Below are 26,047 nucleotides of genomic sequence, written 5' to 3'. Positions count from 1 at the left end.
ACTAATTATTAAAAAGTGACATCAATACAGCCAACTCCCTCCTAAGGGAGATTATACTCACCTTTGCTGGTTCGGAAGGTGAGCATGGCAGGCTGCCCTTCCCCGGCTGCACTCCTTGCCACCATCAAAACTTCGTAGAGACTCGATGGCTCCAGTTCCGTCAAATGGAGCTCATTCTCACTTCCTGGGACTCGAACTGTGTGCCAGCTTCCCACGGCACCAACGCCATCCTCCAGCTACCCGAGCGAAAACAAGGAGATATAGGGCAGAAAAATCTTTCCATTTCAATTGGATAAAAACTACAAGTCCTTCAATTCCAAAATGAATTTGGGGAAGCGATACACTGTCAAAAGTGAAAGAGACACAAAGCCTCTTCCAATTAAGAAATAGAAGGAGACCTGTAGTTAGAAGTTTGGGATTCTCACTGTTTTTGAAAAAGACTACTGCTTCACCAGCTGCCACTAGCTTAGGGCTTCAAGTAAGTCACTTGATTACCCAGTCATTTCCTTTCCTGGTAACGGAAACATTGCTCCTTTCTTGATGGGCTAATGGGAGAATTAAATAAGTAAACAATAATATGTAGTAATGATAATATGTAATATACACAATACCTGATACATCATAGAACATGTTTATGTCTATATAAATTATACAATTATGCATTATATATTTCTAACAGTCTTGCTTCATGTCTTTACACTGTTCAGTGAGTTGAAGGAAAGAAAAAGAGATCCAATCTGTTACGCCTTCATTAACAAAACCAAGAGCCAACATTTCATGGAAGTTTCCATGCGGACAGGATTGCCAGTGAAACTTCCTTCATCTAGAATCATCAAGTTACCAACAGTGAATAAACTTTCAAGTATCATTATGTTAATTTTCCCAGATATTAAAAATACTACTGTAGGGGGAGAAATGGAGTGGGAGGCTGGAATAGCAGATGTAAGCTTTTATATACAGAATGGAAAAACAACAAGGTCTTACTATATAGTACAGAGAACTAGATATTCAATATCCTGTGATAAACCATAATGGAAAGGAATATTTTTTAAAAATGCATATATAGGGATAACTGAATCCCTATGCTGTAGAGCAGTAATTAACATTGTGAATCAACTATACTTCAATTAAAAAAATACCTAAAGGATAAAAAATATTCCTTTAAATGATGGATACCAAAATATCTTAAATATAGAAAATTATTTTAAATATGAGTACATCTCTTCCCATTTCATTTACTAATCTCATTAAACAAAGAGGGGAGGATTTTCATTTTGTTTTAATATAAGCCTGTGGATAAAAAATATCATCTGAAAAATCAGCTGAGACAGACCAAGGTTTACCGTAACAAGTAACCAAACAATGAAAGATATTAATACAATTAGGAAGACAACTTGAAATGAAAATATTTGTCAGAGATTATAACGGACAACTTTGTTCAAACAGTTGTTTCTAATAAGAAATTGCTTCTTCGCTAAATAAACTGTCTTCTGCCATTTCACAGAGGGAAGGAATTACTTTTTAAAAAGTGGTTTATAAAGCTTTATACCCAAGGGGTTACAATGTTTGATTAAAAAGGTCAAGAAGCAGGGAATCCCTGGCAGTCCAGTGGTTAGGACTTGGTGCTTTCACCGTCAGAGTCAGGGGTCTAACCCTGGTTGGGGAACTAAGATCCCTCAAACCCCAAGGAATGGTCAACAAAACAACTGTCAAGTTCCTCAGTTCTTAAAATCCCAATCTGGGGGATGTTATTTGTACTTCACTCTTACTGCTTTTGTAAGACCGGTAAACCCAGCATGACCGCTGACTCTCTCTCAAACTCACCGCCCTGGGATACTCCTGTTCTGCTGCCTGCCGCTCCACAAGTGTGACAGATAATAAGCATGTGTTATACACAGGATGCGAAGATGTGGGGAGAGAAAGATCATAAATGACAAGACGTTACCTTTCGATACTTCACGAAATAGGCATTGATGGGCAGCCCGCCATCCTTCCCTGCCCTCCAGATCAGGTTGTAGGTGTCTGGTGTGTGTGTCTGAGGGGGGCTCAGAATGATGGGGGCGTCAGGGACAGAGGTGCCACTAGCATTTTTCTCCGATGATGATTCCTTGGCACTGGAATGCTCTTTCACCGGAAATGAGCTCAGTAATCCAGTTTCTGAATCATCACTTTTATCATTCTGAGTGGGATCAGAAAGTGTGGCTATTTCTGCTTTGGTATCTGTTTCAAAAGCAACTGCAGAGAAAGAAAGAAAGAAAGGGGAGATTGAAGAAATTCATTATTTCAGGGTCTCTCACACATTGTGCTGTCATCTAACACAATGTTAGCACAATCTGAGCCCTAGTAGTTAAAACAGGTAACATTTCACCTTATAATTCGTGGAGACACCTAATCTCCAGTTGCTATTGCTGTCATTCAGTCACTAAGTCACGTCCGACTCTTTGCGACCCCCTGGACTGCCTCACACCAGGCTCCCCTGTCCTTCACTATCTTCTGGAGTTTGCTCAAGTTCATGTTCATTGAGTCGGTGATGCTATCTAACCATCTGATCCTTTGACATCCCCTTCTCCTCCTGCCCTCAGTCTTTCCCAGCATCAGGGTCTTTTCTAAGGAGTCAGCTCTTCACATCCGGTGGCCAACCTACTAGAGCTTCAGCTTCAGCATCAGTCTTTCTGATGAATATTCAGGGTTGATTTCTTTTAGGATTGACTGGCTTGATCGTCAGTAGCTATCTACTATTCATGAAGGAGCAAGTTAATTTTCTGAAAAAGCAGTTCTACAATGCAGTAGTTTAGTAGCCAGTACTAGTGCTAAGTTGCTTTAGTCGTTTCCGACTCTTTGTGACCCTGTGGACCATAGTCCACCAGATTCTGTTCAAGGGATTCTTCAGGCAACAATACTGGAGTGGGTTACCATTCCCTTCTCCAGGGGATTTTCCTTTCTGATGTGAAAGGATGCTATTTTCCCCTGCTCTATGCTAGCATTCCCTCTTTTACAACAACAACTTGCTAGTGTAACCTCTTAAGATTTTAAGTTGGCGAACAAGGAACTTTTACTCTAATTGGTAAATGAAACGCAATGAGTAATGCATTCCCTTGGGAACAAAATAACATAAGTAGCAAAGAAAAGATCAAGAGTTAGACCATTACCTACTGGGTAGCTAGTCCCCAAAGGTCCCTTAGTATTAACACCTTTGGGCAGTCCCCTCCCACGTTGAATCAGGCTACCCAGTGAGTGCCTTTAACACCAATGCCAAGCCCAAGAGAGGCTGTGGTCCTCCAGGCTTAAGCCTTAAGAAGGCCTGGCACCCCCACCATAGTGCTACCACATACGGATGTCCAAGCTACTCATGGAGAGAAGTGACCAGGGAAGGAAAAGAGGGAGGAAGGGAGAGAAATGGAGGAGGGCGGGAGGGAGAGGACAGGATGCGGATGGAGTCCAGCCCTCACAAAGACGCCACATGTGTGAGTGAAATCACTTCGGCTGTTCCAGCCCCAGGTGCTATCTGAATACAAAGGTCTAAAAGAGCCCAAGCAAGGCCCACAGAATGGCCCACTTTATCCAGTTAACCCACAGACCTGTAAGGTAATAAAGGTCCTGTTAAGTTGTTCTTCAGTTATAACTACCTCCAAAGATGGTTTTTCCAGTAGTCATGTACGGATGTGAAAGTTGGACCATAAAGAAGGCTGAATGCTGAAGAATTGATGCTTTTGAACTGTGGTGCTGGAAAAGACTCTTGAGAGTCCCTTGGACTGCAAGGAGATCAAACCAGTCCATCCTAAAGGAGATCAGTCCTGAATATTCATTGGAAGGACCAATGCTGAAGCTGAAGCTCCAATACTCTGGCTACCTGATGCAAAGAACCGACTCATTGGAAAAGACCCTGATGCTGGGAAAGATTGAAGGCAGGAGGAGAAGGGGACAACAGAGGACGAGATGGTTGGATGGCATCACCAACTCAATGGACATGAGTTTTCGAAAGCTCCAGGAGATGGTGAAGGACAGGGAAGCCTGGCATGCTGCAGTCCATGGGGTCGCAAAGAGTCAAACATGATTGAGCGACTGAACAACAACAAAAGATGAACAACTTAACACCTGGGCTTCCCTGGTGGCTCAGACGGTAAAGAATCTGCCTGTAATGCAGGAGACCTGAGTTCGATCCCTGGGTTGGGAAGATTCCCTGGAGAAGGGAATGGCTACCCACTCCAGTATTCTTGCCTGGAGAATCCCATGGACAGAGGCGCCTGGTGGGTTACAGTCCCTGGGGTTGCAAAGAGTCAGACAAGCCTGAGCGACTAAAACTTTCACTGCATACAACAACAGACAACTAACTACCTCTCCTATACTCGGAAGACGAGTCATAGACAAGAGGGAGGAAGTGAAACAAGACTAGCAAAGGTAAAGGAAGACTTTACTTGTTTCCAATTTTTTTTTCTGGGTAAAATGGAAGGTTGGCTTAAGAAATTGCCAGTCTATATCATAGTAAGTGAAATAAGAAAAAGGCAAATACCGCAGGGTATCACTTATATGCAGAATCTAAAATATGACACAAATGAACTTATCTACAGATACAGAGAACAGATTTGTGGTTGCCAAAGGGAAAGCGGGGTGGAGGAGGGACAGACTAGTTGCTTGGTATTAGCCGAGGTGCAGAGTATTATATATAGAATAGATAAACAACAAAGTCCTACTGTAGGGCACAGGGACCTATATTCAATATACTGTAATAAACCAGAATGGAAAAGAATATGAAAAATGTATTATATGAATAACTAAATCACTTTGCTGTACAGCAAAAATTAACATGGCACTACAAATCAACTATCCTTCAAGAAAATAAGTTTTTCAAAAACTGCCAATCTAAAAACAGCCTTAATATTCACTACTAAGAGTGTACAGAATACAGAGGAAGGTAAAAATAATTTATTTGTGCTGAAAAAATAAATAGGTCACCTACACCCAAAAAGAATCACAGAGCACATATTATGAGCTCAGCATGGAGCCAGACATTAAATAACCATCATCTCATTTAATTCTCAAAACAACATTCTCAGGAAGATAGTAATATTTCCGTTTTACAGATGAAATTTGGGTTCTGAGATTTTAAGAGACAACAGCTGGCAGAAGAATGTTAGTGGTGCTGCCGTGAAAAAATAAGAGAGCAACTTATGAAAACAAATAAAATGCCAACACAATAAAACCCGAGGATTGACAGCCTGATCCTTCTAAAGTGCTATTAATACAGACAATGAAAAGGTCTCCTACTTTTGCGGAGGAAGGGAGCCTAGGAAACAACAGCAGAGTCTCTTTTCCACGATGAAGTCAGATTCCTGGTAAAAGGTGGGAGTATTTTTAGAACAACTGCAGCTTCATAGAAAACCAACCAGAAAACAGGGCTAACAGTGGGAGGTCAGTTCTCTGTTTGTTTAAAAGAGAGAAAAGGTGTCCCAGAAGCTTTCTCCATCAAAGAAAACAAGAAGCTAGTGGAAAAATAAGATAGAAGAAAATTAATTAAGTTCACTGAGACAACTTCCAAATATTGCTCCTGGAACAGGCGTGTTTACTTAGTGAGTCAGAATGAAGGCTGGATGTGAAGGGTGTGGCTGGGAGCCTGCTAATGCAGAGATGGATTCTAGCAAGTGGAGGCAATTAGTTGTGGCTTAGGGCAGTGGAGAAGGACCTTTTTATCATTAGTGTTTCATGCATCCTCTGGGCAGGTCACCACTGGGAAGTGGTATTTGGCTGTAGAAGAGTTTGAATACCACATGCCGCAGTTTATACAGAGGCATGAGAAGAATGCAATGCTACAGCCCGTGTCTACTGCAGAAGTATCAAAATTCCACTTGTGTTATTCAGGCTGCAATGAGACTTTTCCGTAACTTTTATTGAAAAGGAGATTCAATTAATTTTCTTCTACTGTTCCCAATAGCACAATTAGAGCGCTCACAAGATGCTAGATACAATGCATAAAGCCTTCACAGTACTTTCCAAAGGTTCTTCACATCCATGATCTCAATTTACCTTCAAAGCAACTCTTTTTGGAAAAGACCCTGATGCTGGGAAAAGACTGAGGGCAAGAGAAGAAGGGAGCCACAGAGGATGAGATGGTTGGATGGCATCACTGACTTTTATGGACACGAGTTTGCAAAAACTCCAGGAGACAGTGAAAGACAGGGAAGCCTGGTGTTCATGGAGTCACAAAGAGTTGGACATAGCGATTGAACAACAACTCTTTTTATCTTCAAAACAACTCTGAAATGGTCATCTAAAAGAGATATCCAGCATTTTTTAAGGTAGAATGTTTTTTGAATTGGAAAAGAGATTGATAAAACACGGGCTTTCTGAGTACTATGATGGTGGCCATGTTTATGAGTTAATGACTCTGCTGCTGCTGCTGCTAAGTCACTTCAGTCGTGTCTGACTCGGTGCGACCCCATAGATGGCAGCCCACCAGGCTCCTCCGTCCATGGGATTCTCCAGGCAAGAACATTGGAGTGTGTTGCTATTGCCTTCTCCCTAATGACTCTGAGTTGAAACCAAGTCAACAGGGAACAGAACCAAATCTGCCTAAGTGGTTCCCACTGTGACCACTCAAACCAGCAACCCCACCTCAAACTATTTAGGACCCTAGGCCAATTGTCATTATAGTTTTGAAGAGTTACAACTCACTCTACAAATATTTGTACATCCAGAACCTCAAAAACCCAAGGTGTCTGGGAAGAAAAAAATGTGAGGGAGTGATTCATCTTGCTTACTGCCCTCTTCACAATAAACAAAGCAAAGGCTGTCAGCCCGCTAGAATTTAATAATAGGCTGAAACTTCCAGGGAAAGAATTGGGTTGTTACGTGCTGTTTTGAGCTTTAATAGACTCAGTTAGACTTGATAATTATTGTAGAGCATGTAAAAGGGACAATGGAGGACCACTCAGGCAGGATGTGGTTCATGGGGTTACTATACATTAAAAAATGATATTTATCAAGACATAAAATCCTGGTGGTAAGGGGGATCTTCAAAATCTAAAAATATCTCATCTAAACAAATTATGTATCTTCAAAGAACTTCGGATTTCTCATATTTAAAGTGAGGCAGTTAGGGGGACTTCCTGGTGGTGCAATGGTTAAGACTCCGCACTTCCAATGCAGAGGACTTGGGTTCGATCCCTGGGTCGGGGAACTAAGATCCCACATGACACAGTACAGCCAAAAAAATTAAAAATTAAATAAATGAGTAAGTAAATGAGGCAGTCAGACAACTAGACACTTATTTCATCCCAACAGCTATACTGTGATGTCTACAGCTCCATCTTCCCCTTATTTACATAAAAGGACCACTTCAGCCAAATGCTCTACCCTAGCAGTACCTGCATTACACATCTTGCAGCTAACAATTTTGAGCAGAGCCACTCCTATTTTTGCTTGGCAGACTGATACATAAACACACACATGTATATATACATATACACATCCACAAGTGTGTATAAATTTATGCAACACTTAACTACCTTCTATACTTAAGGATTCTTTAAGGTTTACTAAAATCAGGAACTATTTCTTCATTCCTTAAACACTACCTCAAAGTGTTAGTTGCTCAGTTGTGTCCAACTCTTTGCAGCCCCATGGATGGTAGCCCTCCAGGCTCCAATCCATGGGGATTCTCCAGGCAAGAACACTGGAGTGGGTTGCCAAGCCCTCCTCCAGGGGATCTTCCCAACCCAGGGATCGAACCTGGGTATCCTGCTTTGCAAGCAGATTCTTACCATCTGAGCCACCAGGGAAGCACAGGGGATAATTATAATTTAACAATAATTAGATAGCAATAATTATAACCCAATACTTAGTATTTATTGAAGGCTTCCTATTAATACTTTCAGACACTGTTCTAAGCACTTTACAGATATAATCTCCTTGAATTCTCACACCAGTCCTATGGGTAGGGCACCTTCACTAATGCCCACTGATATTAGATTTGATTGTGAATTAAGTCTAATCTGAATTAATTTGAATAATATTGATATTCTATATACCAGTACTCCAAATTAAGTCATCATCACCCAACGTCAATAAAAATATAAAGAATAGTATACATCTTGTTAGAAAAATAACTTTGCAGAAGGATGAGGGAAATACATAGATGAGGACTTCCCTGGTGGCTCAGCTGGTAAAGGATCCGCCTGCAATGCAGGAGACCCCGATTCGATTCCTGGGTTGGGAAGATCCGCTGCAGAAGGGATAGGCTACCCACTGCAGTATTCTTTCTTGGAGAATTCGATGGACAGAGGAGCCTGGCAGGCTACAGTCCATGGGTTTGCAAAGAGTTGGACACAACTAAGCAACTTTCACTTAATAAGTTCAACAATCTCTAAAAAATGTATCTTTTGCTTTTCCCTTACTATCAAAGAAGCCCATTCACCTGGGAAAAGATACTAATGACAACTCACCAACCATAAGGACGGCTTCCGACTGTGTGGTGCCATGTGCGTTTGTGGCTTCACAGGTGTACTTCCCGGCGTGTTCCTGAGCAACAGCCTGAATGTACAGAGAGCCTGAGCCCGCCCGGGATGTGACAGGCTCTGCGTCAGAACTCCCAGGTCTTAGTAAGTGGGGTTTTCGGGATTTAGATCTAAGGGCTTGAGACAGATGACTGGTTATCAATCCGTGCTTGTCGTACCAACGGATGTCGGGCACCGGTACCCCAGTGGCATTGCAGGACAAAGTCACAGAGTCACCAACTGCCACCTCTGCACTCGCTGGTGCTCTAATTATAATGGGCTTGAGTCCACTGCCTATTAAAAAAAATAATAATTCACATACAAAAATTAAGTACATTATATATAGTATCTACAATGCAAAATAATTTCATCCTATTGCATAAATGTAAATACAGAACTGTGAAGAGAGCTTGCCACTGTAAATACAGAACATGTGAACAGAGCTTGCCCACAGGTATCTTCAGCACATCTGGTCACTGCAAATACAGAACATGTGAAGCCAAAGCCTCAGCCTTTACCATGACAACAGTGTAAAGAAGTATAAGACTAAGCAATAGTCCTTCAAAAAAAAAAAATAGTTGGTTCCAGGAGGCAAAAATCAGATCACAAAACTCTGGGTAAAAAACTTGTTCTGAATTATGGTTGATAAATGTATTTCTGACCATATACATGAACAAATTTTTGTTTCTAAACTAAAGTGGCACCACCTCCTTCCTTTTGGTCCCAGATATTTTGGGGGCATATATTTCATGACCTCACAACAGAATACTGACATTTGACATTTGATGTTTTCTCCAGCACATCTTTCTCCTTTTCTAGTCCTACTTCCTATGTTTGACAAAGTTATTCAACGATTACCAGATTTCTGAATTTTTGCCCATCTAGTACGTGTAAAATGCTATCTCATGGGTCATAACGTGCATTTCCCTCAGTACTAATGAGGTTGCACATCTTTTCACGTGTTTATCTGCTAGCTACTCATTTTCTCTTCCTCTGTCAAATGCCTTTTGTCCTTTTTTCTTTTGGGTCCTTTATCTTTTTCATAATGGTTCTGGATTCTTTGTTAACTACATATTGTTCTTTTGTGAGTTACATTGTTATTAGTATTTTCTCTCTGTTTTTCTTTTCATTTTAATGGTATCTTTTAATAATAAGGATGCTTTAATTTTAACATGGTCACATCAATCTTTTCTTAAAAATTAGCCTAAATTTTCTTGTTAAAAAGTTTTACCAAGATCATATATTCTTCTATATTTTCTTGAAAAACTTCACCATTTTGCCTTTCATATATAGGTCTTTAATCCACTGGAAATTAGTCTTTGTGAGTCAGAGATTTAATTTCTTCTTCTCCATTTGGATAACTAGTTATCCCACATGCAAACCTGAAATGGATATCCTTCCCTTGGTGATCTGCAGTGCCATCCAGGTCAAATCCTTACGTGCATATCCTTGATGATGGTCTCTGTCTTGTTCCAAGAGTCTACTTGCCTTTTCCTGCACCAGTAATACATCACTGTCCTTTTTTTAAAAAATAATTTTATTTGTGTATTTGTTTACTTATTTTTGGCTGTGCTGGATCTTCACTGCTGCTCAGGCTTTTCTCTAGTTGCTGGGAGTGGGGACTACTCTCTAGTTGCAGTGTGCAGGCTTCTCATTGCCGTGTCTCCTCTTATTGCAGAGCACCGGCTCTAGGGTGCATGGGCTTCAGTAGTTGAGGCTCCCAGGATCTAGAGCACAGGCTCAACAGTTGTGGCACATGGGCTTAGCTGCTCCATGGCATGTGGAATCTTTACAGATCAGGGATCAAACTCCAGTCTCCTACATTGGCAGGTGGATTCTTCACCACTGAGCCACGAGGGAAGCCCTACAGCACTGTCTTAATTACTATAAATTTTTGTGTATATTCTAAAATCTGGTAAAGCAAGGCCCCCTACATTCTTGTTCTTCTTTTAGAGTGTCTTAGCTATTGTTGGGCTTTTGATCATCCATATGATTTAGAATTAGTTTGTCTAGGTCCTCAAACTAGTGATAGGATTTAGTTGGAATTGCACGAATCTACAAAAAGCTTGTGGAAAGACCTGAGAAGTATGTTAATACTGAATTTTGGTATCCATGAACTGTTACACACTTCTGTATACTTGGAACATTTTTATGTTTCTAATATAAAAAGGTGACTTTTAAATGACATTTTCTGTTGCTGGTTGTAATGGTTAGTTTTATCTGTCAACTTGACTGGGTTAAAGGATGCCCAAATAACTAGGTGTGTCTGAGAGGGGTGTTTCCAGAAGAAATTTGCACCTGAATTGGTAAACTGAGGATAGCAGATGGCCCTCCCCAACGTGGGTGGACACCATCCAATCTGATGAAGACCTCAGTAGAACAAAAATGCAGAAAAAGAGCAAATTCTCTCCATGAGCCTAGTCATCCTTCTCCTGCCCTAAGGACATTGGACATCAGCGCTCCTGGACCTCCGGCCATGGAGCTTAGGTTGAGACTTTTATCATCACTTCTCCCACAGTTGAACTGCTTCATCAGCTTATCTCCTCCTGCAGTTTGCAGATAACAGACTTGACCACCTTAACTGTGTGAACCAGTTTCTACAATATATCTCCTCTGATGTGTATCTTATATATCCTATTGTGTTTTGTTTCTCTAGAGAAACTTGCTAACGCACTGGTGCATAGAAAGGCAACTGATTCCTGTTTATTGGTCTTCATCAGCCACTTTGCTAAAGCTTTTATTATTTCTAATAATTTGCCAACAAACTATAGAGGATTCTCTCTAATGACAACCATAGGAGCTGTAAATTAATAACATTAATAATAGCTGGGTTTCTTTCTCTTATCCTTATTGTTGTTCAGTCACTAAGTCCTGTCCAACTCTTTATGACTCCATGGACTGCAGCATGCCAGACTTCCATGTTCTTCACTATCTCCAGGAGTTTGCTCAAACTCGTGTCCATGGAGTTAGTGATGCCATCAACCATCTCCTTCTCCTCCTGCCTTCTTATATCCTAATATCTTTATTTCTTTTTCTTATCATTCTGCGCTGGTTAGAATCTGCACTATGATGACAACTAAAAGCTATTTTAAAGGGAATGCTTTAACATTTTGCCACTAAAAGTAATGTTTCCTGTAAGTTTTTTATTGGATATTCTTTATCAAGTTAAGAAAGTCCCCTCCTACTTCTACTTTTCCAAGAGTGTCTAACATGGATACTGAATTATATCAAATGGTTTTTCTGCTTCTATTGGGATCATCATATTATTTTTCTCCTTTATCATTAAATTGGATGAACAATACTTTAAATTTTGTGACTGATTACTGGGCTAAATCCTTGGTTAAACTTTATCCCTACTGATCCTATCTATTTTATCTTAATTTTCTATTTAACTGATTTCTGTCCATATCTTTATTATCTCTTTTCTTCTGTTTTCTTTAAATCTATTCTGTTATTTTACTTAGTCCATTAATTTTTAGTTTTACTAGCTTTTTTTTATAAGCATTTAACGGTATAAATCCTTTTATATTCCTCTCTCCTATATCCCACACAGTTTGATTTTGACATTCATTATTATTTTGAATTTTAAATTTCCATTACGATTTTTTCACCCAGCCATTGAGAACTATAATTCTAAATTTCCAAATACATGCCATTTAAAAATTCTTTTTTATTATTAACATCTAAAGTAATTCATCGAAGTAGCAAGTTCAGAGTCTAAAGCAACTGCAACAAGTTCAGAGAGTTGGTCTCTGTCATACTGATTCTTTGAAATATTTATAACTCTCAGCAAAAGCTTAATTTCCATAATATATAAAGAAGTCCTATAAATAATAAAAAAGATGAACAACCTAATATAAAATGGACAAAAGACAATGAGCAGTCAATACACAGGAAAGCAAATTCAATGGCTCAGAAACACATGATGAGATGCTCAACGTCACTCATAATAATAAAAAATACAGGGATCAAAAGGTAGTTTTGAAAAACCAATCAGATAAGCAAACATTAAACAGAATTCTGACAACCCACTGCCTTGGTGAGGATATAAGGAAACATTGCTTGTAGGAGTGTAGAATGATAACAATTTTGGAGAGCAAGGTACCTGTCAAAATTACCAAGGCATATATGCTTTTATTTAGCAAGTTTATTTCTAAGAATTTACTTTAAAGATGTTCACATATGTGCAAAATAATCTATGTAGAAGGACATTCATCATAGACTCCTTGTAATAGCAAGGGATTAGAAACAGTCGTCCATGAGGTATCAGTCAGACCTTCACAACTGTACAACAGAGGACTAAGCAGTCATTTTTTAAAAGAAATGAAAATATTCTTTAATGTACTATATGCGAAGATGGCCAAGATATATGCTGAGTGAAAAAAAATCAAGGTAATTTTTAAGGTAAAATCCAAGGAAATTTTTAAAGGAGAAATTCAAGGTAATTTATATGAATGCCAGCATCATTTGTGTAAAAAAAAAACTGATATTGCTATTAAATGCACACAAACTCACATGTTATATATAATTAACCATATACATGCATACAAGAATAGTCAAGAAAATTATAAAACTTGTTAGTTCTAAGAGATATCTGACTGGCTAGGGAACACGAGTGAGATTTTTACCACATACTTTTTAAAATTATACCTTTTTAAAGCAATGATGTATCTGTTAAAAAATATTAAGGAAAAAAATTTTTATGAGCCTGATTAAATAAGGTTGCTTCTTCATGGAAATGTCTACCAGCAAGTAGAAAGGAACATGGAAAATGAACACAGTTCTGTTATGGTGATAGGATTACTTCCTTTTTGTAAACATGATTTAATTTTTAATCAAAACAAAATCCCATCTGTAAAGTGAAATTTCCTAGGATGACATGACCTAAAAGCCTACCTTTTTCAATTTCAAGTCTCCCAGTAGACTGTGTAAATCCAATCCCATTATCTGCTACACACTGATACAGCCCGGAATCTTCCATGGTAACACCACTGATTTTCAATCCATTTCCCACAGTTAGGTGTCGTGGGGAAGGGCGAATGGGCTGTGCGTTGTGAAACCAGGTACGGTTGGGCACTGGGTTCCCATGAACTTCACATGTGAATTGTACTGTCGCACCCAGAGACACTGTCTGATCCTGCAGTCCTTTAGAAATTGAAGCATGTTCTAAAAATAAAACATATTATAACTTATAAGGACCTACTGTATACCACAGGGACCTTTATTTAAGCCTCTGTAATGACCTATATGGGAAAAGAATCTAAAAAAGAGTGGAGATATGTATATGCATAACTGATTCACTTTGCTATACACCTGAAACTATCACAACATTGTAAATCAACTAATAGGCCAATAAAAATTAATAAAAAATAAAAAATATAAAGTTAGCCCTCACACAAGTCATACAAACTCTCTCTACCAATAACTAGTTGAAACCAAAATATATTGTTTCCTCATATTCTCCCACCCACTGTGATGATCAACAAAAAATTAGAAATGTATCGACTTTCCTCCAATAGGATAAACCATATGTTACTAATATGTTGTAGTCCCTTTTTATGTAATAGATCTCTCCACCCAATTAACCACCCCCCAAGCCAACATATGTGTGCACACACACATGCACACATGCAGAGTTTCAGATGATCTGTTTTGAAATAATAATTTCCTTGGATTTTATACTATACAAGAGTAAAAATAAAAGAACACTTATTTGTAAGTTGAAATTCTTTTTTTTTTCTGGTGAATCCTGCTTTGAGGTTAGGTGTATTCTGGGCAAAAATCTTTTAGTATCCATCAGGCCACTTTTTACTTGGACAAAGTAAATCATGTATCAGCATTTGTAACATATGCCAATATTAAATGATTATGTATATTAATATAGTCCTAATTATCATTAAATTTTAAAGCCTGCTTGCCATACACCTACACTAATGCCAATGTAACCTGTGTCAGGCCACTGTTGCACATAAACAGGTACAGAAGGTTGACAAAAACTATATTTACTATCAAAACTTTTTTTTCTGGTTTTCATGAAAATTTGTTTTGATAAAGGAAAACATTTTTGTTGCTACACACGACAGTGAGATAGGTAGCTAAAAGAAGGGAACAATGTTGAAATAAATAGTACACATAGAATGTGAGTGAAAATAACACACATTTTATGAGTCAGCTACAGTGAAACCATTTCAAAAGGGAAAATAAAATGAAACCCACTTCCTTTTGAGATGACATTTTCTAGTCAGTACTCTGTCTTAGTTGGGCTTCCCAGGGGCTCAATGGGAGAGAATCTGCCTGCCAATGCAGGAGATGTAGGAGACGCAAGTTCGCCCCCTGGGTGGACAAGATCCCCTGGAGGAGGAAATGCGACCCCACTCCAGGATTCTTGCCTGGGAAATCCCATGGACAGAGGAGCCTGGTGGCCTACAGCCCATGGGGTCGAAAAAGAGTCAGACATGACTGAGCACACACGCACTCTGTCTTAGTTACCGTTACTGGACACGACACACTGATACAGCCCAGAACCTTCATCCTGTTGAACTCCAGTCTCTTTCCTCCACGTCACTGAGAAGGAAGAACCAGCTCTGTTTTGTGTAATCAGGTTAGGGGTGAAGTTCCAAGAGCATCCCAGGTGAAAGGCTCTGTGCTACACAGAAATACTGCCCCACTGAGCAGTCTTCTTTTTTCCGTGGCTGTACCACACAGTATGTGGTGGGATCTTAGTTCCCTAACCAGAGATTGAACCCCACCCCCTGCAATGGGAACGCCAAATGTTAAACCACTGGACCCCCGTGGAAGTCCCAGCAGTGCTTTAGAGAAATGAAGCTTGTTTTGGCTACTGGAGTAGCTATTTCTAGATAGTCTCTATTCCATTTAGTGTTCACAAATAGATCTTCCATTCAAACATCAGTTAGATCTGAAAAATAGCCTGACTTGAAAAAACACTTAACAAGTAACGTCTTACCAAGTACATTCACCATGTAAGTCACATGTTTGGCATCTCCAGACTTGTTTCCCACCACACAGGAGTAGTTGCCAGAGTCCGCTGGGTCGATGCTGTCTGTGGCAAGATGCGTATACAGCCTTCTCCAAGTGCTTCCCACCATAGCATCCTGACCATCCTTCAACCAGCGCACGTGAGAAGCCGGGACCCCACTCACCACACACTCCAGGGTCACAGGGCTATGAGAAAGAACAGCTAATGCCTGTGAAAAGGTGGGGTGAAGAATGTGAAAGTCATCTGAAGAATGACCTGGAGAATGAAGGTAAAGCAAAAAAATCATTATCATTAAGTATCCACTTCCACTTTCTTCCTTAGCAAAGCTAGGAGCATCCCCATCTTCCCATTTACTCTTTTTACACTTCAAGGTCCTATTTGGTAATGAAGCCATTTTCAGTTGAGAATTAAATTTAAAAGACTTGGGGATCCTTTAGGGTTACTTCTGAATTAATAGTTCTGAAATGTCAAATTCACACCAAGCACACGGACCACTTCTTCACTGTGCTTTGACTACTGATCCACTCACAACTTGACCACACTAAGCTAAAAATCAGATATGAATTACCATATCTCAAAGAGAACTGAGAAATATTTTTTCATAACTCACAATCAGCCACCAATTTGATTATCACTGATATAAAGTGATATTTGCTCTCCAATTTCTTTTTTTTTTCAAGATTGTTTTTGTCGCGGACCATTTTTAAAGTCTTTATTGAATTTGTTACAATTAATTTCTGTTGTTTATGGCTTTTTGGTTCTGAGACACGTGGGATCTTAGCCCCCCAACCTGCATTGGAAGGAAAGGTCTTAACTACTAGACCACCAGGGAAGTCTCTCTAATTTCTTTTTCTCTGAGCAAAAGGCAGAGTTCCCCGCATGAATTTTATTCTGTCAATTCGACCAAACTTCTCTCCTAAAAAGCCATTATATTCGTATTAATAAAACATGTACAGAATTATGCTATTTAGGCATGTAATTTTTTATAAGACTTTCTCATGATAAACAAACAGGATGTGAAAGAAAAATGAACTCCCATTTCCAAACTCTTCACGTGGAATGCTTCCAAGGACTCTCCCCAGTGACCATGATTCCCCCAAATACTTACGACTCACAAGGAGCTTTTGGCCAATGGGTTCAATTTTTAACTCATGTGTGACAGGATTAAAAGCTGCACATTTATAAGATCCCTTGTCCTCTAAGGATACATTCAAAATCTGAAGATTTCCTGATGGAAGGATTAGGTAATTCTCTGAGGAAGGAAGGGAATGCAGTTAGGCTTCTCTCTTTATGAAGGACACCAGTTAAAACTTACAAAGGTTGATAGTTACACTTTAAATGTAGATGTGACACAAGCAGCCGATAAGCAATCAGGGAAAAGTCATTAAATGAAGGAAAAGGAAAGCCAAGACAGGAAAAAAAGTCAATAGCACTTGAGTAACAAAATCAAGCCCATGACTACAGACCACTCACTGAGAAAATCAAAAGCACAAGAAACATATTTGGACAAAGACATAATGACCACAGCTATCACCTCGGGCAAACCTCTGCCTACAGCACTGACCACCCAGTATTTGTTCACATCTTCATTCCTTTCTTCTCAACAGTATGTACTGAAAGCCTACTTTCTGCCAGCAACAGCCTGGGCCCAAGCGATACAATAATGAAGCAAGCAGATAGAGCAAACCCTGCACCCACACGGCCAGCATTCCGGTGCAGGGATGGGGTAGCCAAGAGAGAGGCAAAGGACAAGCAAACAATCATTGATATAATACAGTGCTACAGAAAAGATGAAGCTGAATAAAGGGGGACAGAGAAAACACGGCATATCATTTTAGATAGAGCCATGAGAGGGATCTTGAAGGAAGTATCATCTGAGTAGATTCCTGAACAGGTTGAAGGAGTGAGCCTTGGAGGAGCAGGGTTGTAATTATTTCTTTTTAATTTTTACTTTTTGGCTGCTCCTCTGAGCATACAGGATCTTAGTTCCCTGACCAGGGACTGAATCCTCGCCCCCTGCATTGGAAGCCCAGAGTCTCAACCCCTGGACCACCTGGAAATTTCCTATAATCATTTCTATCCTGTACTCTATATTATGTTCTATCTTATACTGTAACCATTTGTTCTAGTCTCCTCCACTTGACTCTGAAGAGGAGGGACAATGTATCTCAAGTATTTTTGCGTCCACATCCCTCAGCCCACAGAGCTTAAAGGAAGCTGGTGAATGACATTTGTTCCATGGGTGCCATTGGCTTTTCATTAGAGTTCTCACCTGTGGACTGCTTCAGCCACTTTCCCCGGATTTTATAGCGCACTTCAGCTTTGGGGTTACTATCTGGTACCTTGCAGCCAATGAAACCAGTACTCCTTTCTTCTGCCATAATAATATGTTTTGTGGATGCACCAAAATCATCAAGAACTGAAATAAATAAGTAAATAAGTAGACAGATCAATAAATAAATGAAAATTTGAACTCTCTTCCCCGAAGGAAATTTTAAAACCAGAAACAACATTAGCATCACAGCTGTGTGTGGGAGCTAACGCCAGCCAGTTCCCAGAGTAGCAGAATCTTTTTATCTCAGTAAGCAGTTGGGATAGACATGTGCGGTTGAGGGCTAGGGCTTAGTCATGGCACCTTTTCCCAGAAGTCAATGCTTCCAGGAGACTATAAGACAAGCAAACTATTCCTGAAACATTAGGGAGAACTATAAAGCACAACTGTTCCCCATTCTGTCAAGACAAATCCTTTTTAATCCAGTCTCTCATCACAGCTCTCTTTCCCTATGCATCTTTATTCTGTCTGTAGCTACTCACGTGGCAATAAAATGGTTTACAAGAATGAACCTAGGACATAGAGAAAAAAAAAAAAAAAGCAGTGTATCATTTGAATTTCCAGGGAGAGAATCAAGTCTCCTGCATTGCAGGCAGATTCTTTACTGTCTGAGCCACCAGGGAAGCCCCAAATATACTATTAATTCTTTTTTTTTTTTTTAAACTTTTGTGTGTGTGGGTGGGATTTTAGTTCCCCAGACCAGGGATGGAACTCAGGCCCCTTGCAGTGGAAGTACTGAGTCTTAACCACTGCCAAGGAAGTCCTCTAACTAGGTCTCAATTTCTCCCTGTTTAAGTTTACTACAGATGGAGCCAGCATGGAAGTGCTCTTTATTATGGCCAATGGTGAAAGCACTCTGCAGCCTGCCCCTAGGAATTCAGCCCTCCAGTGTGTGACTTGGAGCTGTCCATGGGTCACAGCTCTACAAAAACATTTACTCTTCTCAGTTATGACAAACTCACTACTCCTCGGGAATCCAGATTTGTTCTGTAAATAGGGGTGCCCTCACAAAGACGTTTTCCATTACTGGAAGCCATCACCATTTGAAAGGCAGATGGCTCAAACTTACTAAGAAAACCACGCAGTCTAGATTTTCCATAAGTTCAATACTCAACATTCCTTTCTTTGCCATTATTTTCTCCCCTGTGCACTTTTTTAACCTGGTTTCAATTAAATAAATGAAAGTCACTCTGTCATCAAAGTAAATAAAACAATTAGATTTGAGAAAAAGATAAAGGACTGCATGAAATAACTGTGTCAAAGCAGACAACAGCTGTTGTTGCTGATATTAAGAACTTTAAAATACAAGGAAATTCAGTTTCACATTAGAAAATTGTCCTAACTCTTCACAAAATAATTTTCACATCCCTTATTACAATGGAAGACACCAAGCTGGGCTCACAGAGGTTAAAGTATCATTCCCCCGGGGTTAAACACACAACAAATGTCAAGGCTGAGATGAGAACTCATATGTATCTTACTCCAAAGCCCGTGCTCCTTCCACGACTCAAACAACGCAGGTACCAAGAGTAATTTCAGGAAAAAGCATCTATCACAGGGGCAACAATTAAACTCACCTGCAGTGGATATGGTTGCAGGACCACTCAGGATGGCACCGATGCTGTTGTTGGCTACGCACTGGTAATAACCCGAAAGGGAGGGGTTAAGAGAAAGGATAGTCAACGTGCCCTGATGAACCTTAATCTGTTCCACGTTTTTGTCCAATCTTTTTCCATTATGCAACCATGAGATACGAGCAGTCACAGGTTTAGCAGAGCAATGCAGTACTACAGGTCCACCAAGTTTCTGGACAGCAGACAATGGCTCAGAAACAAAATAAGGTGCCAAGTCTGCAAGGGAACATTCCCCGTATACAAAGGGGTGGAGGTGGGGGGAGGGAATGGGAGAGAAGAGGAGATAAGGGGAGAGAGAAAGAAGAACACATTTAATATACTTATTGGCATATACACAACAAAAGGCAATCCCTTACTGCATCCATATGTTATGGTCCTTAAGAGCTTGTATAAGTTCTAGGAACAGCTTTACATTTGAAAAGAAACAAGGCAATGTCCTGATATAAAACATAACAATTAGGGCGTACAGATAACAAGCTTTACGATCTAAATAAACAAAATACTAATTCTGTAAATGAGAAATAGTGAGCTGCTCTTTGAATGAAGCAGTTTTTAAAAACTGGAAATTAGGCATCTGAAAAATAGAAGATGATTTTCAAAATAAAGAGAATTCTCTTCCATATTATCAACAGGATTTGACTTTAAGAGCAAATTGTTTTATCAATAAAGATTATGGTACTTCTTGATTGGGCTTCCCTGGTGGCTCAGTGGTAAAGAACTTGACTGCCAATGCAGGGGTTCGATCCCTGGGTTGGAAAGATCTCCTGGAGAAGGAAATGGCAACCCATTCCAACATTCTTGCTTGGGAAATCGCATGGACAGAGGAGCCTGGTGGGCTATAGTCCATGGAGTTGCAAAAGAATCGGACACAACTTAGCAACAAAACAATAACTTCTTGACTACTTCGCTTTAATATAAATCATGTTCATCTTTTAAGAAAGCAGAAGTAGAAAGTCAGGAAGCCACACTGAAATACAAAGCCTATCCTTTCTGGGATGTAAGGATAAACGGGGTATCAATTTGAACATTTTTATTTGGTGTTTGGAATAGTTTCATTTGTTATGTCTATTCTTCCAGGAATTTGGGAGAGAGTTCTTGCACTCAAGTATCAAAACAGATCCCTCTCCTCCACCCATAAAAGAGGATGGGGGAGGAATCCTGTTAATCTGGTATAATAAAATACTTACAAAAAAAAACACAATAAATTGCTGAATCTACTTTTATAGGGTATTTTACCAGAAATAAAGATTAAGGGAAATGCCTCAACTGAATCTGAGGTTGCTATTTAGCCCAACAAAAAGCAGATATAAAACCACTAAATCAATTTTCCCTTACTAAATCAAACACAGTTATAGTATTTTTAACAAAGATAATAAATAGATATTAATAAATAAACATCATTGTATTTGTATATACTTCTATATAAATCTTCACACAAATCTAAAATAAAAAGAAATGTATATGGGCCATGTATCAGCCTTGAGCTTATATGTACATTTAATAATAAACACGTTTAAGCTTTTCAGTAATGCAAAGAGATAATAAATTAGGCAAGGTCATGAGACCTGGGATTCAAACCAAGTTCTCTCATTGCAAGTTGAGTATTCTTACATACTGATTCTAAAACTCCTCTTTGGTGGTATGTAGTCAGCACTTTATTCCTATTATAATTTCCAAATTCAGAAATCTGTAACATATCCTCGTTGGAAAAAAAGCACGATCAGGAAATATTTATTTTCAAGGCAACAAAAGGAATAAATTACAAGGACGATGATGGGAAGGACTGTGAGTGCCTAGAAGCACTACTAAGAAATCCTTAAATTGTTTAATTAAAGTTTTTAAAATTGTTCCGCTCGTCAAACAAATCTTAGAAACGTCTTTATAAACCATTACTATTGGCAAAGCATTAAAGTTGAAGTTTTTCATAGGATTAAGATAAGGACAAGCTTCAGCCCAAAAGTCCCCCTACTCTCTTCTTACCTGGACTCACAGAAGCACACAGCATCAGGAGAGTAACGTACAGCAGCGTCTGTAAGGGTCTAGAATCTGGATGCATAGCGCCAGATTACAGAAGCGGGCAGGGCAGACTTCCAGGGCAAAACCCAGGCTTTGGCTCACTAAGAGACATAGGGAAAAAAACAAAGAAGAAGGAAATTCTAAAGTACAAAAACAGTTGAAATCTATTCTCTGAAGAGCCAGAGTCCTGCACGTGGTGGCAGCCTTCAATTTCTCAAGCTTTATATAGACTGCATCAAATACAAGGCATTTAATGATCCACATCTTCCCAGTTCACAAAATAATCTGTAGACATTAAAGTTAGAAGTTCTGCTCATTCTTCCAAGATACTAAGACACTTATTTTACATGGAACCCAATCATTCCAAATGAATCCATTATGGCCTTTCACCCGTTTCTGTTTGTACAACTCACAACCATCTAAAACTCAACCAAAACACATTCCTTCTCTACATTCCTTAAAATACAAACAATAACAAAAACAACAAAATTATAACTAACGTTTATACAGTGTTTAGTACGGGCCAGACACCATCTCAGTGCTTTTCATATATTAACTGAACCTTTGTAACAACGCTATGAGTTAGGTACTCCTGGTTTTCTTCTCTGTTTTTCAGATGAGGACTCATGGATCGCACAGAGAAAACTAAGGGCAGACTTGGGGTGGGGACTGAGCCTTCTGCAGAACATCCAAAGACCATGGTGGTGAGAGTGGGATGAGCCAGAAAAAGAGCACAGAGGAAAGCCAGGCTAGATCTCACCCAGTTTCAAAAGCCACGGTGAAGATGTTGGCATTTATCCTAAAGGCAACGGTGGGCCTTTGGAGGACTTAGAGAAGGGAGTAATGGGATCTCATTACGCTTTAAGATCACTGACTGGAGGAGAGACTAGATGAAGTGGGGCAGGAACGGAAGAGTGTGACCAAGCTGGTGGAAGCACTACGTTAGTGGCTGCCTGTCTTGTATTTGATGCACTCTATATAAAGCTTGCAAAATGGTGGGCTGCCACTGAATCCAGTGATTCATAGGATTAAGATGAAGAAAAGCTTCAGCCCCCAAACCACCATTCTCTCTTCTTACCTGGACTCACAGAAGGGCACAGAGTTGGGAGAGTCACATACAGCAGTGTCTGTAAGGGTTCAGAATTTGGATCTGAATAGTTGAATTTTCAATTGACCAACACGCTTCATTCAAAGAGCCATTTACCATTTCTCATTTATAGAATTAGTATTTTGTCTCATTTATATCATAAGGATTCTCTCATCTATACTGCCCTAGTTGTTAAGCTCTGTGTCAGGACATTGCCTTATTTCTTTTAAAATATAAGACTGTTTCTAGAACTTTTACAAGCTCCAAGGACCAAAACATATAGATGTAATAAGGGACTGCCTTTCATTGGTCTATAGGGTGCATCAGATACAAGAGAGGCAGTCACTGAATCGCTAGATTCAAAGCAAACTCTAAAGGCAAACCAACAGAATCTGCTGAAGGCTTGGGTAGAGAAGGCGAGATAAAGAGATATCAAGGACAACTCTTAGTTTTTGATATAACAGAATAAATTTCTGTTTCCTGAAATGGGGAGGACTAGAGAGGGGAAAACAGCTGAAGAGAAGGTTGCTCAACAGCTATGCTTTGGCCATCTGGATCTTCCCGACCCAGGGATCAGACCTGGGTTTCCTACGTTGCTGGCAGATTCTTTTACCATCTGAGCCACCAGGGAAGCCCACTGCTATAAATGGCAGCAGAAAAATTGAACTGCTAAGAACAGATGGATGACAGCCATGGAAATATTGGGGTTTGTGGGGGTTTTTTTAATATAGAAATTCTATAACACATTAACAAAGCTAAAAAAGAAGTTTCACATAACCCAGCACTGGTAAAGATGTGGGTAAAAATCACCATAATATCTCATTGGTGGAAATAAAATTGATAAACTCCTTTCAGAAGGAAAATTATTCATTCATTCAGCAAGTATTTATTGAATTTTTTTACAGTTTTTTATTTTAATTAATTTACTTTTTAATTGAAGGATAATTGCTTTATAGAATTTTGTTGTTTTCTGTCAAACCTCAACATGAATCAGTCATAGGTATATATATATATATATATATATATATATATTCCCTTCCTTCTGAACCTCCCTTTGAATGTTTACTATATGCTGGGTACTATTCTAGGAACTGGGGTTAGAGCAGCTTAAATACATATATAAGTAAAAAATAACAGACAAAAATAAATACCTTACATTCTGTGTGAGAGATGAACAATAAACCAGACAAATAAATTAGGAATATTTACAAGATCCATGCCGTTCTCCAGATATGTTTTATTCCTTCTCCTCTGTGCTAACTCTATACCCTGATCACTGCCTACCACTGCACTCACTGCTCTGTTCTGCAATTTATCTGGTTACATAACTGTGTCCTCTTTAAAGGCAAGAATGATGTCATACTCAACTTTGCAAATTCTAATGCCTAGCAGAAAAGAGGCACTTGATGTTTCTGAAAATGAAAGGAATACCTTCATAGAATGTAATTCCCAGTGCTTGCTTCAGCAGCACATATACTAAAATTGGAACGATACAGAGAAGATTAGCATGGCCCCTGCGCAAGGATGACATGCAAATTTGTGAAGCGTTCCATATTTTTGTGTACCCCAATGTTCATCGCAGCACTGTTTACAATAGCCAGGACATGGAAGCAACCTAGATGCCCATCAGCAGACGAATGGATAAGGAAGCTGTGGTACATATACACAATGGAATATTACTCAGCCATTAAAAAGAATACATTTGAATCAGTTCTGTTGAGATGGATGAAACTGGAGCCCATGATACAGAATGAAGTAAGCCAGAAAGAAAAACACCAATACAGTATACTAATGCATATATATCAAATTTGATAGATGGTAATGATAACCCTATATGCGAGACAGAATAAGAGACACAGATGCATAGAACAGTCTTATGGACTCTGAGGGAGAAGGTGAGGGTGGGACATTCTGAGAGAATAGCATCGAAACATGTATATTATCTCATGTGAAACAGAACACCATTCTAGGTTCGATGCATGAGACAAATGCTCAGGGCTGGGGCAATGGGATGACCCAGAGGGATGGGATGGGGAGGGAGGTGGGAGGGGAGTTCAGGATGGGGAACACATGTAAACCCAGGGCTGATTCATGTCAATGTGTGACAAAAACCACTACAATATTGTAAAGTAATTAGCCCCCAACTAAAATAAATAAATTTATTTTTAAAAAAAAGAAAAAGAAAAAAAAAACTTAATAAATATTAAAAAAAAAAAAGAATGTAATTCCCAGAAGTACCTTAACAAAGTAGTATTTAATGAGAACTGTTATCTCAACTGAATTCCATGTGATCTAGCTTTAGTTGTATTCCTTCATTCACTTATTCATTCATAGATATGATTTCAAAAATCAGCAAACATACAGTAAGTACCTACTGTATACCAGGTACTATTGCTAGGCTAGAGATCCAAAGAGTGGTTATTTTGATGACAAATTACACTCCCCATATTCCTGCTTGGCCAGGACACAGAATTTGTGACTACAAAACACAACAAAATGTAAGGCCAGAGTTATATTAATGACATTTTAGTAGTGAGAATTCTACATGCATACTTATTTGTGAAAAGAAAGCTTAAGTCTAACCATTGATAAAACTGGGTATAGTAATACAAGGCAAGCATCTTAAGAATGTCTTTGAATAAATCAAGTACTTCTCAGGATCTGCTAGCTTCTTCTCTGCACCACAGACTCCAAAATCTCCAAGTTGCAAACTCAAGTTCATCTACTATCAGTTCAAGGACTGCCTTTTAAATGTTTCCTTGATGAGCTCTTTTAAAAGTGGGAGAAAATACTGCAGTACCACTCACTGGCAGAAAGGGCCAGCTGTGTGAAAGCCTTTTTTGGTTTATTTGAATTCTCCCCTGTTTCAAGGGCAAGAACTGACACACCGCTGCTAAGCAGTCAAGGCAAAGTAAACATTCAAACAACTTGTTAACAGCAGACACTTTCCTGAGACGATGAGGACAAGGAGGAGAGTTCCTTCCTTTTGCCAAATCTTTCCTCAACTATTTATTTATTGAAAAGCAGTGAAACAAATTCCAGAGTCAACTTTAACCCCAGCATGGGATCTAGTGAGTTCCTTTACAGCTGTCCTTTAAAACGTCACAGCTCATTATTGCTACCTAAACACTATCACACAGGAATATGCCCATGTTTCTATGAGGCTCACTCTGTCAGTTAATTTGAGTGGTTGGAAAGGAATTACCACCCTAACAGTTACTGACTAAATATTTGTTGACTTGGTTTATATTTATCCCTGGCAGGCCTGCTCAGCTTGTTAGAGAATTGTGATATTCACAACAAGGACCTGTGTTCCGTTGCTCTACGCATCAGGCAGCTTGAAATTATATTCAACAGCCACCAAGGACAACCTAGGTCCAACCTCACAAACAACATCCCTTACCACCAGAAGAGTAACGGACAGCCCAAGTGCTGCTCCTTGAGTCCTGACCTAAAGATTCGCTGGTTCCTCCTGAGTTTCAGGGCTTTCTC

The 26,047-nt window shown here is 39.4% G+C and overlaps 1 protein-coding gene and 1 non-coding gene across 6 annotated transcripts in view; one reads left to right on the top strand and one right to left on the bottom strand.

The window, feature by feature from the left end:
- Positions 1–26,047, bottom strand: part of CDON (cell adhesion associated, oncogene regulated) — a 102,952-nt gene that overhangs the window by 49,206 nt on the left and 27,699 nt on the right. For 4 of the 5 annotated variants that reach the window (XR_014066937.1, XM_081535043.1, XM_081535044.1 and 1 more), the window contains 9 exons: positions 21,433–21,569; positions 19,396–19,668; positions 17,759–17,905; positions 16,595–16,738; positions 15,454–15,741; positions 13,386–13,655; positions 8,439–8,783; positions 1,946–2,235; positions 62–236 (listed from right to left, as the gene is read on the bottom strand). Coding sequence is in view for 4 of the 5 variants with exons in the window: in XM_081535043.1 (XP_081391169.1) it covers positions 62–236; positions 1,946–2,235; positions 8,439–8,783; positions 13,386–13,655; positions 15,454–15,741; positions 16,595–16,738; positions 17,759–17,905; positions 19,396–19,668; positions 21,433–21,508 (2,008 nt within the window). In the remaining variant the exon portion in view is untranslated. The remainder of the gene's footprint in view (positions 1–61; positions 237–1,945; positions 2,236–8,438; positions 8,784–13,385; positions 13,656–15,453; positions 15,742–16,594; positions 16,739–17,758; positions 17,906–19,395; positions 19,669–21,432; positions 21,570–26,047) is intronic. The other variant, XM_081535046.1, reaches the window with a different exon arrangement.
- Positions 24,008–24,114, top strand: LOC145524989 (U6 spliceosomal RNA). Its single transcript, XR_014068011.1, has one exon. It is a non-coding gene; the product is annotated as a U6 spliceosomal RNA (small nuclear RNA).

This window comes from Giraffa tippelskirchi, chromosome 10, assembly GCF_054371585.1.
Source record: "Giraffa tippelskirchi isolate mGirTip1 chromosome 10, T2T-mGirTip1v1.2.pri, whole genome shotgun sequence".
Classification (NCBI taxonomy): Eukaryota; Metazoa; Chordata; class Mammalia; order Artiodactyla; family Giraffidae; genus Giraffa; species Giraffa tippelskirchi.
Note: the sequence above shows the minus strand (reverse complement) of the source record. Positions and strands in the feature narration are given on the sequence as shown.